Source organism: Phycomyces blakesleeanus (genome assembly GCF_001638985.1).
Source record: "Phycomyces blakesleeanus NRRL 1555(-) unplaced genomic scaffold PHYBLscaffold_9, whole genome shotgun sequence".
Lineage (NCBI taxonomy): Eukaryota > Fungi > Mucoromycota > Mucoromycetes > Mucorales > Phycomycetaceae > Phycomyces > Phycomyces blakesleeanus.
Window position 1 is genome coordinate 71,472 of NW_017265142.1, and position 13,362 is coordinate 84,833.

Consider the following 13,362-nt stretch of genomic DNA (forward strand, 5'->3'; position numbering starts at 1 on the left):
ACTTTTGTATTGAAGAGGTCCAACCCCCTTTAAATCGAAATAAAGAACAAAAAAAAATATTGATTTTTGTTTAGTATATTAGCGATCTGATACACAGCCGTAACAGCATTCTATTTTATTTGAAAATCTATTAAGGTCGGATGAGGGGGATTTTTCAGTAGACCGAATGGTTATCTTCCCCAGTGCCTTATGATAAATGTCGTACTTTGATCCCAAAAATGTGCTCAATTCAAGAATAGTATAGTTTTCGTAATCAGAAAGAATTATATATATCAGAAATCTTACGGTGACGATGTTTCTATCTAACCGGACTAATTAATCATGGCTACCTGTCCGGGGTCCGGGTTCTTTCTCTTATCCTTCAGGGCAAAAGTATGTGTCCTAAAATTCATACAATATATTCAATTGATAGCCCAACATCTAAACTTGGCCATAAAAAATGCGCTGTATCAATAATGAGCCATGCAGAAGATTATGAGTTGTTGACATTAAAATGTGAGGCAATATTGTTTGATATTTTACTATTAATTTGACTTCTTATGCGTATCATGTCTTTGTCTTTCTTTCACCATCTGATAAGTAATCTCTAAACCACACTTTTATTTTGATTTTTTTCAATACACAAAAGAAAATCCTGATAGGAATGTTTTGTATCCTTAGGGACCCGATAGAATTATTACACATCGTGAAGAGAGCCACAATTTGTGGTCTGGCACAGTTGAAATATCATTCTCATTAAAATTAGCGATTGTTGTTATTTACAATATAGACTTAAAAATGGTTTACAGACCGTTGATTCTATAAATCATATCTATCGACCATAAATAGGCTTATTATCAGACTCTTCTGTACAAACTAGATTACCTACATGATAAGGAAATTTCTGGGAGTGCTTTAGAGGTATAGCGACAAATTTGGCAAGTATACACTGTTAAAATCCACAAATTGGTTTAACGGGCATAATATTGGTATTACATTGGTTGAGCTAAAACGTAAAATCCTAGAGAAACGGTAATTCCACAAAAGAAAGATGATATGTCAACAGGTTGGACAGCAAAAATTTTATAGAAAACACCTCAGCATAAAAAAAATGGCTCCAAAGCGTATCTCAACCAAAAAGTACAAATGCTACTGTCCAGTATGCAGAATTAAAGCAGGAGGATATAATACCATATCTGCCCAAACACTTAAACGTCATAAGAGAGATGAACAAATTGCAATCAGAGTGCAAACCAATAGACATAGGGAAAAAAATATGTTTTTATTTTTAATATGGTAATAATTGATACGATTTATTAATTAAAATACAGGGAGCAAGGTAGTCGAAGAAACACCCGAGATTGTCAACCGCAATTAAATTTATCTTGAAGGCGAAAGTAACGGATATGACATGGGTTATGTTTTTTTTTTGGTAAAATGAAAAGTTTCTTTTTTTATTATTCTTTCTTTATGATTGCTTTGGTTTAATATACCCCATTTTGATAGAACTGAATGACAGCGAAGAAGAGGTAGAAATAACTGCTCGGACAAGGGACTTACCTCTTTCTGAATCCGATGCCATACTTGGTGTTGAAGGTAACGAGTATGCAGCAAACGATGATTCTGAAGGTGACATGAGTGATGATGAAGGTTTGTATAGTGAATTTTTAATAATATTGTCTCTAAGAAATAAGGAAAAAAAAATCTTTCAAGTCTATCTCGGAATTGGGTTTCAGCCACCGTTTCATTGCAATCGTTGTTGACTTATTCGTATCATTGTATGCTATTGACAAAGGCGCAGTAATTTTGATTTCCATTGTCAACAAGATTCTCGAATTCTTTAACGATTCATTTCGTCTCCCGTTGAGCATTTCTAGGCTCAGCAACTTGCAGGATTCGGAAGTTCAACAAAAGGAATCAAGAAATACACTACCTGCGGTGAATGTCATACGATATACAGTTGTGGTGAACTTGTGCTCAACACCATTGTTTAAATCCGAATCAGAGCCAAGAATTCCAAAGAAAACATTTTTCCGTCGCACCGAATTTGAAAATAACATCGATTCTTGGAATCGTGGTCCAAAGGTGGATGGAATGATGTTTGATGTGTACGATGGTGTCATGTGGAAATCGTTGTTGGACGTCGATGGAATGCCTTTTGTGTACGGCGAACGCTCACTGATGCTCACACTGAATATTGACTGGTTTCAGCCGTTTGATGGGGTGGCACACTCATGTAGAGCCATACACCTTGCAATCAATAGCCTTCTTCGTGATATTAGATTCAAGAAGGAAAACGTCATCCTTGCTGGATTGATTCGAGGGCCCAAGGAAGCAAGCACGTCCGACATTGATAATTACCTGAAGCCTTTTGTTGACGAGTTGAAGGATTTGTACACAGGTATTAAGATCAAAACTCATTAATGTCTAAATGCATGCCACAAGTGTAAGCATCAATGTTCGAGGTTGACTGGGGTGAGTTCCGTTGATTATTCTGGATCAAATTTCTCAAAGTGGCTCCTTCGCACCAAGAATGACAATTGTAAGGATGCAGAGATTTGGGGAAATGCAACCGCACAAGCCGAGAGACATTGTCTCCAGTACTTTGTTGTTGTCCGCTGCACAATCTTCTGTTAGGCACTGCCAAGAGAATGACGGAGAGATGGGTTGCAGATGGAGGAATTGACGATAAGAAAACTTGTTGTCATGCAAAAGGCAGTTGAGAATATAGTGTTGCCGCCTGATTACATGTCACTTGGGACAAAGATTGCAAAAGGGTGTCCTTATATGAAAGCTGATGAGTAGAAGTCATGGTGTCTTGTATACTCTCCTGTTGTGCTTAAAGATGTTTTGCCGTTGAAAAAGTTTAGAAACTGGGTGTTATTCGTCAAGGCATATCGAATCTTAGTTATGCCAAATGTCTGTGAAAGTGACATTGCCTCGACCCACAAGTATCTCGAGAAGTTTTGCCAAAAGTGTGAGACACTATACAACTTGGATCTAATCTCTCCAAACATGCACTTACACCTCCACCTGCAAGACACCATTTGCGACTTTGGACCTGTATACGGTTACTGGTTGTTAAGTTTTGAACGATATAACAGTATCCTGAAAAACATAAAGTCCAACAGGAAAACTGGATTCGAGTTAACATATGCAAGGCAATTCGTTGAGGATGTTCATAAACAATATATAATCAGCCGCATTATGGAATCTACCGATACTCGCGCATACATGGATATCTTTCAAAAAATCACAAAACAACAACAAAAAATAGCATCAACAATAACCTCATACTCCATTTTCTTCTCACTCGCCAACTTTATCACTGCCACGCTGGACGTATCGAAGTCGATTAAAGGCAACGAACCTCTCCCACCAACTACATTTCCTTTGGCAAAGAAGCATATGTCATCAATGTCAACACCAAAGTACAACTCCCTTGTTGAGTACTACCAGGTTGCATACAACGACGGAATGATATCTAGTTGCAAGAATTGCATGACTAGTTCTTCATTTGTAAATCATCGTATCGAGATATTGGAGTCTATTAACATATTAGGGCAAGTTTACAAGGGATTTAATGGCAAAGGACGTGGTTCCTACATACAAGCTTTGTTTGAGGAAAATCGCACGAATGCCCGTTATGGTTACATTAGGGAGATTCAGTACATTTTTGTGCACACCTTCTCCCCATCAACTAGCTACAGCAACCAACATACTTTTGCTTTCGTCAGATGGTTTAAAACAACATCAGATACGCGCAGATGACTTGGAGGCATTGAAATCTACCACGACAACTTCTACTAATTAGGTTTCTAAAGTATACTGCCCACCCATCGTTGACTACAAAACAAGACGAAATGTCAATAGGAAGATTGCAATTCCCTTGCCACAACAAATATATGCTTAATTTTCTTTTATTATTATTTATTACTTTAATTATTTCATTCTAATCTACTTTGTTTATCAATATATTTACCTCTTTTCTTATTTCTATTTAATATCATTTTTGCCTTTAGTCTAGTTATGTATCAGTCAAGTGTAAAAACGCGTGTGTGTGTGTATAAAAAAATTGTTTAATTTCCCATGAAGGCAGTGGCAAAATCAGCCGACCTGGGACAGCAACATTCTTTTCTCCTCGCTGGAGCCTGAGAATTCTTGGCGTTGCTACCCCATTTCCCGCATTGTCAGTTCTCATGCTTTCATCGATTAAGCCCATGAACTTGTTAAACTATATTTATTTTATTAATATATTATTTTACCTTGCCTACATCGCCAAAAATAACTTGTCCTGTCATTTCTCCAGCTGGAACGGGCAACCTTCAGAATATGCGCTGAGACCCCATGCACAAGCTCCTCCATATAAGACTCACCATCTGACATTACTGCTTTTTGGATAGCACCAAAAAATGCAATTGAATTTTCCCTGATCGTGAGACCCATCTCCTTGTCGATCACCTTCCGGTACCTGGTGTGAATGTCCTGAAGACGGTTATGAATCTAAAAAAAAAAGAGCAAGATAAATACAAAATATTTTTACTGAATAACCTGTTTTGTAACAACCTCTTTTATCTGGCTGGTGATTCTTGATTTCCGGTTCTTATCTATGCGCTGATTGGGCGCCGTATTGGCTCGGCGATGGCAGTACCTATAGTTACTTTTTACCATAGCTACCACCATATCAGTCCAAAAGTTGACAGTTTAGGGTTGGGTAAAAATGTACTGCCGCAAGTAGGCAACAATGGCAGCTCTATCGGGATAGTCAGCCCGCTCATCCACGCTCCATATTTGTCTTGCCTCATTCTCGGCAATCTCAGCGTGGTCGTTAGACCTGAAGTATTTTTTTTTAGATCTTCTCTCTGATCAAGACCCAAATACTATGTGTTAGATTATTATTTACTGCATTTGGTTTAACATGTTTACCAGAGTTGCAGTCTTTGTCTCTGTTTAAGACCTTTGGAAAAATTATGGAGCAGAAGACGTGGCAACTGCTGGAAGAACTTGTCTATTGTAATATGCCAAATACATAGCAATTGCACCAACTGTTTTGGTGTTTCTTCTTTAGACGTCAATAAATTGAGCAAATCGGTTGTTCAGAGATACAAGCATAGCACCCATGTTATCAAGGTGATTCGACATTTCTGCCATGCGCTGTTCTTGGGTAACAGCAGATGTGACCGGGCGTTGCTCTACACAACCAGCTGCAACCTGGGTAAGGCTGTTTCTAGCATTAGATCTAGAGATTCTGGTATTAACGGGAGCCATTTTCTATACAAACATACGTTTCAAAATAAAACAAAAATATATTAAATTATTTATTCTTACTCTTGGTATTTGCTTATACATTAAGTATATTACAAAATAAACAAACCGCAGTCATAAACTATTTCTCAGATATTGTTTTTAAAGAAGTATGAGAAGACTATCTTTTAGTCAATCAAATGAGTACTGTAGTTTATCCATGAAATAATATCCAATATAATTGCTTAAAATCTGAGGAAAGTAATTCTTTCCACCAAAAAAAGTATCAGTTTCACTTCTTTTTCTTGTCTCTTTAAGAACAAAAGAATTTGATACTGTACAAAAAAAAAGTGTAGGTCTTCTTCTTGATCAGAAGAAGACGTATGACCGAGTCCACCCAGAATACTTGCGCCGAGTTCTCGATCATTTTCGCTTTCGTCCATCTATAATAGCTTGTATCACAAAATTGTTTTTCTCTACACAGATTCAGATCAACGTTAATGGCTTCCTCTCTCGCCCTCTCACACAATTGGGCGGTCTCCGTCAAGACGACCCTCTCTCTCCTATATTGTCCAATTTGGCCTTTGGACCTTTGTTGTAACGAGCTATAGGTGACCAATTCTTCCTCGGTTTTCGACCATCTGTCCCTGATAGTGTAGCTAATATGCCTTCTATTAAACTTCTAGCTTACGCAGACTATCTTCTGGTACTTCTTCCTGATCCTGCTCACCTTGCCAGACTCCACACACAACTCACCAACTATTCCGCTACGTTTAATGCGCGTATCAGCCTCCGCAAAACGCAAGCCTTCTCACTCTTTGGTAGTCCTCTTCCTGAACGGTACTCCACTCTCCGTGGTGATAACGTTACCGATTAGCATGACCATACCTCGCACGCACCTCTGCGTTATCTTGGCTTGCCGTTGATTCACTCAAAGGCTCAACGGGAATAGTTTCGCTCATATCTTCTCCAATGGATTGAAGATAGCTGCAACCTCCACCCCTCTTGCTCTCTCAGCTTTGGCATATTTTGCGCGTGGTCTCTCTGCCTATGTCGTTCTTTCAGAAGATCCGGTCCATCATGGGTGGTTTCCTTCAACGCGGCACCTTCCCTGTGATTTCTTTGGATACTCTCTGCCTCCCACACATACAAGGTGGACTTGGTATCATCGATCCTAAGACGCAACAGGACGCTATACAACTTAGTTGGTGTCAGCCTATCGCCCGCGCTCCTCGGTCTCCACCTGGTTTGGTACCGTGCTGGATGTCCGGCTTGCTACAGACTTCACTCCCTTCTCTTTCTCCCCTCTTTCCCTTTCTATTTCCAAGCATACGTCCTTATGGATGGCGGAATATTACCTCTACTCTGCACTTGGTCCTCGCTGCCATCGACCGTCTGCCACACAACTTTGATAATGTAGTTGTAGATTCGACTACTTGCCTTGCTTTGTCTCTCTCAGCTCTCACTATTGTCCCCGCCTTCCAAGCACGCTTCCTCCCGTCCTGGTAAGATCCCTTGGTCTCCCAACTCTTCGCCTTTGACCTTTCCCTGGCGTCGTTGCGGTCAATCTCCATCACCAACCACCATCGGCGCTCTCGTGTTATTAACAAGTTCCTTGGTCGAGTTCAACTTAACACTCTTACGTTGCATCCGATCATTGTTTGTGCTTGTTGTTCTCCTTGTGAATTGGCCGAACAATATCCGCCCTTCCCCATTCAAGACGGTGCATCTATTGACTTGTCCCCTTTCTTTTATGCGCTTGTACCTTCTCAAACTTGGGCACGTCTTTCCACCCGTACTTTCCGCGGGCTGTGCTCCCACTATCTCGTCTGTGGTCGCTATTCTAATCCTTCTCTTGGCTCTCACCATTGACACAAATTTTGGTCTTTTCCTCTTCCCCTTGTGGCTCACAACATTTGGTTTTTTGGCCTCTACAACAAGATTTCCTGCCGAGCCCGTCTTCACTCTTTGCTTCTTCTCGATTTTCCTTCTCCTATCTGCTCTATTTGATCCCTATCCTCTGACTCCTAAGACCACTTCTTCTTCACTTGTCTTCTCAAAAACGAGGTATGGATCGGCATGCGACTGGAATTATTCAGTGAAATACCTACCCCAACCGCACTATACAACGCTTTTCGCTTCGTCTCTTTTCCCCCTTCCCTAAGCTCGTCCATTCCCCCTTCTGCTGTCTTTGGAGGCACTTTTCTTGCTATATGGCGTCACCACTGGACTTTCATCTTTGACGATTCACCTTTTGTTCCTTCTGCTGCTGTTGATATGGCTCGCAGGACCTTAAACCGCATATGCCAAGAATTTGACCTCGATCCTCTCTTTTAAAACTACTACTTTTATTTACCATACTTTACAAAAACAAAAACATTGGAAAAGCTAGAAACTCCTCCAAACAAATGCTGTGATCACTGTTTTGATTATCTTCTTTTGAGATTCACCAGACCCCCCAAGCTTAATAAAATGCTTCTTACAAACAAAACAAAAAGAAGTATTAAAATAATCTCTATAAAGTAGCAAACAAACAATTCATTGACAAACCTGTAACATCCAAATTTATAATTAACATTGAATATAAAAAATATATTGATTTTATTTATAATTAACACATCTCTTTTAGCTTCAAAGTTGAGCACTTTTACTAACAGGAGTAACCACGAGAAGGTAAAGATGCTTCTACTCCCAAAAAAATAGTTATGTTTATCCCCCAGACCTATAGCCCTACGGCTAGGAAAGAAGACCCAGTAGAGGAAATACGATACACTAGGAATCAGGCTATTGTTCTAACGCGCTACGGCTAGGAGAGTAACCCAAGAACATACGGTGCATCTAGGTTTCAGGCTATTACCCTACGACTAGAGAGAGATACATCCAAGTGAAAACGGTACACTAGGAATCACGCGCTTAACTTTTCAAACATAACTAAACTGTCCTACGGCTAGGAAAGAAGACCCAGTAGAGGAAATACGATGCACTAGGAATCAGACAGTTGCTAAATTACCCTACGGCTAGGAGAGTAACCCAAGAAAACACAATACATCTAAGAATCAGGCTATTGCCCTACGCTTAGAGAAAGTGGATTCAAGTGAAAACGGTACACTAGGAATCAGGCAATTTAGACTTAATGGAAAGAGAAAAAAATAAAGAAATCGTCATGACGTAGAAAATATAAGAATTTTCCAATTTTTGAAAACGCTTCAGCAGAGCCATAAGAACAACGTGACTGCTAATAAGAGGGATAGTTTAACGTGGACAAACTACTGAAATCTCATGCAGAAGAAAAATCGGGTTTTTTTTATCCATGAAAATCTTTTTGAAATGCGAATCTTGAGTGTCATATCGAACATCAGGCGTAAAATATGTTTACCTTAGACTACTATATAGACTACATGATACTCTATTTTTCAATGCTATTTTTTCTCTCATTTCAACATCTTTTCGTACGAGTCGTACGAAATGCATAATTGTGTACATATATATATTTATATTAAAATGTATTGTAGCTGATAAAGAATAAAGTGAATAGAGAATATGATGGAGGATAGTAACAGATAAGAATAATAAGTAACAGATAAATGGTAGTGTATACATCACATCTTTTAAAAAAAATTTTTAATTACTAGGCTCGTAGCTAACCCATATAGCCTTTTTTTGGCTTTGGGTTTTGACAAGACAATGTTAGTTTTATTAGTATGGACTGGAGGTGGAGCAGCACTTATAGAAATTGGTTTCTGGATAGGGAGAGGAGCAAGAGGAGTAGTGTAAGGGAAAGTAAAGGTGACATTGAATGAGTAGTAGAAAGAACAGGAAAGATAGGCGGTTGAGACAAGCTGGCGTTAGTATTTATGCTTTGAGAAGCATTGTTGATAGCCATGAGTAGTTGCATTTGTGAATTTAAACGCTGTTGCTGTATCATGAGGATTTTTATATCTTTAGCCAGTTGCTGTGTCATGTTTATCAGAAGTAAATCCTGTTGGTTATTTTGTTCGTTGTAGTTGTTGAAAAAGCTTTCAATTTTTTTTCAAATCAGCTGTCTTGTTGTTGCTGTAAACGTATGATTCGATGGCTTACTTCTGTCCCTCTGCTAGCTACCTCTTTGTTCGTATCAACAATCTTAGGCACAAGGTTTTCATACTCTTCTAGTCTACCAACGGAAGGACTGGTAATAGCAGCTACAATATACTCTTGAAGCATCTCGGAGCTGTTACTTGATAATGGAAGTTTTTTTTGTGTTGACATGCTTGTTTTCTTTGTTCAAGTACAAGTAAAGTGCTGCATCCTGTAAAACAACTCTTCTGCATCGTATAAAGAGTCGTAAAAAAACCTCTCTTCGCTGTATTTACAATGCTTTGAGTTGCCCTTTGCTTCCCCTTTCTTTTCTTTTCTTTCGACTGGTTTCTTCCATCTTCCTCCACGAATTCTACGGAATCTACTTCTTTGTCTATATCCAGATTTATGATGTTTTCATCTTCATCCTCGTTTTCATCAACTTCATCCATCTCCTTCTCACAGACAGCTATCCACTCTACATTCCCAACACCGAAATAGTCTTTGATCTATGGAAAAATGATCTTTTGCAACTCAACTGGTGGTGACACACTGTTGCTTGTTAATGAAAAAGGCTTTTCCCAAAAGCTGGCCATACCTCTCGTAAAAGGAGATGGAAGTTTACTCAAGTAATGAGTCTCCAAACGACCAAGTTGATCCTTCCATTCTCCTCCTCGCTCGATCAAATCAAAAGGTATCCCTAAGCCCTCAGCTTCCATTGACCCAGGATGACGGCCACCATGTGTTACTCGTGTGGTGTATATTTCTTCATTTGCAAGTGCTTTTTTTCCGTTTTCCATTGAGAAGCGCCAGTTAAACTCTACTCAGGCCTGGTGCGTCCACGCAATACCTTCCAGTTATGCCATCTGTCTTCGTTCAAGAAATTTCCACTGGTCTGTTATTTTTATCAAGAAAGATAGCATTCATTCTAAGATGCCCCTTTTTTTAGTTGTTCAACCCACTTGAAGCAAACTGAACATGAAAAAGGCAAAAGCACCAAAAGGACATCTGAATACATTCTTATTGCGCGTGGCACATGCAAATTTGACCTCTCCTTCCTTCAGAGTCTTGCCCTTGTCGAGACTAAAGACCAAAGCAAGACCCTGTTGCATTTCTTTGTGCTGTTTCTTTGGAATGATCGTACAAAAGCAATCCGCAAAGTTGAGATTTCTCAAACCTTGATCCCGAAGTAATATCTGCTGACGGGAATAGATAGGGAACATTTCGTGCAAACCTGATTAGCTTTCAGGAGTCCAAAGGCTCTTCAGAACTCTAATAAGTTCGCCAGACTTATAAGAATCCTGAATCACGCAATGGGCTGCCCTATCCACGTTTGTTTGCACTTGGTCGTAAACAAGATTATGCTCATACTTCTTTATCAATTCAATCACTTCTTTAGTTTTCTTGGGAGATGGCCATCCACCTTCTCGACGCTCGGACCGAAATTCATGCAAGAACATCAAGAATTTCTTGTATTGGCTGACAGCTTCAATACCCAAAGGGACTTCAATGACCTTTTTACTACCGTTCTTGTTAGAAGCAGCATTCTCTGCGACTATAAAAACGGGCTGATGATTAAGTATAATTGACAGGTTTTTTATGTATCTCATGCAATTTTGTATTATTTTGGAGCAAAGTTAATTGTCTTTCCTCGTTATCTTCGGTTCTTAAGGCAACCTGTGTTCTAACATCGGTCTACTGAAACACTTTTCGTATACGCTTGCTTGAGAGCAAATTCTTTGAAGAAGGCAATAACAAAATTAGTAGGCTCAACAGTATATGGGTACTGAGAATGAACAGGATACCTATGTCGTTTTTTTTCTTCACAAAAGTCCTTCAATTTAAGTTCCATTAAAAAAGTGAATAAAATCAATACAATATAGATTTTTACTGTTTGCGTTGAGGCATACCTTCCAATGCTCAAAGGGCATTCTGTAAATTGCTGTGGTGCCAGCATGTACTTTCTTTGGCAAAGCTTTAAGTGCAAGCCCAAACTCGGACACATTGCTTGATGAGGTACTCTGAGAAGCAACAATGGCATTTGAACCAACAGAAGTAGACAAATTTGTGGGTCTGGACGATTCAGCTTTTGAATTTTCGACCAGCATAATTCTTTTTGCTGGTCAACCCCTATGAGCTTTATTGGGCATCTCTTCAAAGGTTGCAGCTATACTAGTAGACTATAAAGATATATCGTTAATATTGGTATGATTTTTTTTTACATAAAATTTATCATCTGTTTTGTTTGTACCTGAATTTCGCTGCAAATCTCGGTTTCTTGTTGCTCGAGTAAACGCTCCGGTTATTCTGCATCAAGCTCGCTAACGAAGCGTTTCTTAAAAGCCATGATTTTAGTAGAAAAGGGAGACATAATAAATGATTTTTGAAAGAAAAAGAAAAAGAAAATATTAAAAGTTAATCAAGCTGTAGGCAAACCAGTAATTTCAACTTGCAAGCTGATAATACTGGAAAATTCCAACAAAGTCAATAGTATTCTCAACTCAACTCAATTTATGCTGTTCACCAGCGTACGAGGGAACTGTCGAGGGAATTGAACCATGTCATACAAGGTCCCGATTGTTATTCGGCATCTGTTTCTTAATGCTTTACTAAAATACCCTGTCCATCTTTATTTTTTCTGTTAAAGATTTGTTTCATTTTGGCTATAGAAAATGAGCTTTCTAAAGTATGGTCGTTTAGTACATTCTTTTTTGTAACTTAAATCCTTATCTTAGAAACTTCGTCAATTTCCTCCATTTGGAATCAAATAAATTACTATGAAAAGTAATTTTTCTTTAAATTCCCTTGTATGCTGGTGAACAGCATTACTCAATAATAATTCATACATCTAAATTTTATTTTCACACAAGAATTATTTTTAGAATATTTAAAGTAATTCCTTACCCTTACAGCGAGGAAAGAAAGTTATAGAATGGCAGGTCCAACCTTGACAATCAGACCTCTTGACATTCCTCACAGATTTTTTGATACATTCAGTGAGGTTATCCTTATCAGTCAACTGGTTTCGTCAGATGCCAGTTTTCACTTTTGCCCAAAATTCTTTGGTTGGATTGAGGAAAGGCGAGTATGGAGGCAGGTACACACATTTGTAGCCCCTTTCTTCAATCATCTCTCTTACTTTGTTGTCTATGTAAATTAGGGCATTGTCAATTACAAGGTAATGATCTTGCATCTTGTGGGCATCCAAGAAATCCACCATTTTTGTAAGATACTCTGTAGTGCTCTGTGCGTGTTCCAATCCTAGTTTTTATAGATTTGGAACTCTTGCCATCTGTCTTTCGCTTCTTTTCATACACTACTTTTTGGTCACTTCAAAGAAATATCAATCACGCCAGCTTCTGATCAAATGAAGATGGAAGCCAGTCTCATCAATAAACACACAATTCTTCAAAAAGTCCAAATGTGCGCTCTTTTCCCATTCAAGAACACGCTCTCGTCTTAAATTCAAAACTCTCTCAGTATTTGTTTGCTATAGCAACATACTTTGTTAGAATGAGCTTAGAAAGTCTAGATGATGGTAAGTCATTAATGTCGTTTAATAACCAAACTTAATTAACATAATGTGTTTGCAATTAGAAATCGCGTTCCAACTACTTGATTTGGCAGGAGAAGCAAAACAAGTCCAGTGGAGCAGCTTCGTCGAACAAATGTCATCGTATATTATAAACAGTTACAGTGGCGATCATAAAACAACTTATTGCTCAAACTGGAAAAAAAAATTCAAAGACTTTTCCAAGAAGTTAGGACTTAACATAATTCGTGACGAAAAACAAGTGGATGTTTGGAATGAGACAATTACCCCTCATTTATTCATAAACACAACTGCTTCAAAAAGCAGCTCTCATATTTCATCAACATCTTCATTACGCTACCAACGTTTATTAAGCGAAAATGACAGAAAGTTAATAGACAGCGTTCATCAAAACATCAATCACAAGTGGGTCTTAAGTTCAGGCACTGTAGTAGAAGATGCAATTTATAAACATGCCAAAGATTTTAAAGTCGAACAGTAAGTAACTTTCTATACAGTAACAGAACCTTTTTTTTTTAGTTAACACAATA

General features: G+C 38.5%; 7 protein-coding genes across 7 annotated transcripts; 4 read left to right on the top strand and 3 right to left on the bottom strand.

The window, feature by feature from the left end:
* Window positions 1-1,090: 1,090 nt before the first annotated feature.
* Window positions 1,091-3,750, top strand: PHYBLDRAFT_167524 (hypothetical protein; the record flags this gene model as incomplete). The annotated part of the gene is made up of 5 exons (XM_018435662.1): window positions 1,091-1,275; window positions 1,311-1,318; window positions 1,486-1,629; window positions 1,667-1,944; window positions 2,845-3,750. The coding sequence occupies 5 exons, from the start codon at window positions 1,091-1,093 to the stop codon at window positions 3,748-3,750; spliced, it is 1,521 nt and encodes a 506-aa protein (XP_018292138.1).
* A 256-nt stretch (window positions 3,751-4,006) lies between these two features.
* On the bottom strand, window positions 4,007-5,328 carry PHYBLDRAFT_63949 (hypothetical protein; the record flags this gene model as incomplete). Its single annotated transcript, XM_018441209.1, has 8 exons — window positions 4,007-4,213; window positions 4,245-4,249; window positions 4,356-4,482; window positions 4,531-4,630; window positions 4,706-4,813; window positions 4,906-4,987; window positions 5,097-5,250; window positions 5,308-5,328. 8 exons carry the CDS (start codon window positions 5,326-5,328, stop codon window positions 4,007-4,009), a joined length of 804 nt encoding a protein of 267 aa, XP_018292139.1.
* Window positions 5,329-5,606: 278 nt separating this feature from the next.
* On the top strand, window positions 5,607-6,100 carry PHYBLDRAFT_144559 (hypothetical protein; the record flags this gene model as incomplete). The annotated part of the gene is made up of 3 exons (XM_018431242.1): window positions 5,607-5,660; window positions 5,708-5,820; window positions 5,878-6,100. The coding sequence occupies 3 exons, from the start codon at window positions 5,607-5,609 to the stop codon at window positions 6,098-6,100; spliced, it is 390 nt and encodes a 129-aa protein (XP_018292140.1).
* Window positions 6,101-6,273: 173 nt separating this feature from the next.
* Window positions 6,274-7,560, top strand: PHYBLDRAFT_144560 (hypothetical protein; the record flags this gene model as incomplete). Its single annotated transcript, XM_018431243.1, has 3 exons — window positions 6,274-6,645; window positions 6,683-7,290; window positions 7,323-7,560. The coding sequence occupies 3 exons, from the start codon at window positions 6,274-6,276 to the stop codon at window positions 7,558-7,560; spliced, it is 1,218 nt and encodes a 405-aa protein (XP_018292141.1).
* Window positions 7,561-8,947: 1,387 nt separating this feature from the next.
* On the bottom strand, window positions 8,948-10,079 carry PHYBLDRAFT_63947 (hypothetical protein; the record flags this gene model as incomplete). The annotated part of the gene is made up of 4 exons (XM_018441208.1): window positions 8,948-9,202; window positions 9,304-9,480; window positions 9,576-9,757; window positions 9,878-10,079. The coding sequence occupies 4 exons, from the start codon at window positions 10,077-10,079 to the stop codon at window positions 8,948-8,950; spliced, it is 816 nt and encodes a 271-aa protein (XP_018292142.1).
* A 438-nt stretch (window positions 10,080-10,517) lies between these two features.
* PHYBLDRAFT_63946 (hypothetical protein) lies at window positions 10,518-11,387 on the bottom strand (the record flags this gene model as incomplete). Its single annotated transcript, XM_018441207.1, has 3 exons — window positions 10,518-10,834; window positions 10,969-11,113; window positions 11,190-11,387. 3 exons carry the CDS (start codon window positions 11,385-11,387, stop codon window positions 10,518-10,520), a joined length of 660 nt encoding a protein of 219 aa, XP_018292143.1.
* A 706-nt stretch (window positions 11,388-12,093) lies between these two features.
* Window positions 12,094-12,909, top strand: PHYBLDRAFT_158620 (hypothetical protein). Its single transcript, XM_018433823.1, has 3 exons — window positions 12,094-12,376; window positions 12,440-12,817; window positions 12,877-12,909. The coding sequence occupies exons 1-2, from the start codon at window positions 12,212-12,214 to the stop codon at window positions 12,542-12,544; spliced, it is 270 nt and encodes an 89-aa protein (XP_018292144.1). The 5' UTR covers window positions 12,094-12,211; the 3' UTR covers window positions 12,545-12,817; window positions 12,877-12,909.
* Window positions 12,910-13,362: the final 453 nt, after the last annotated feature.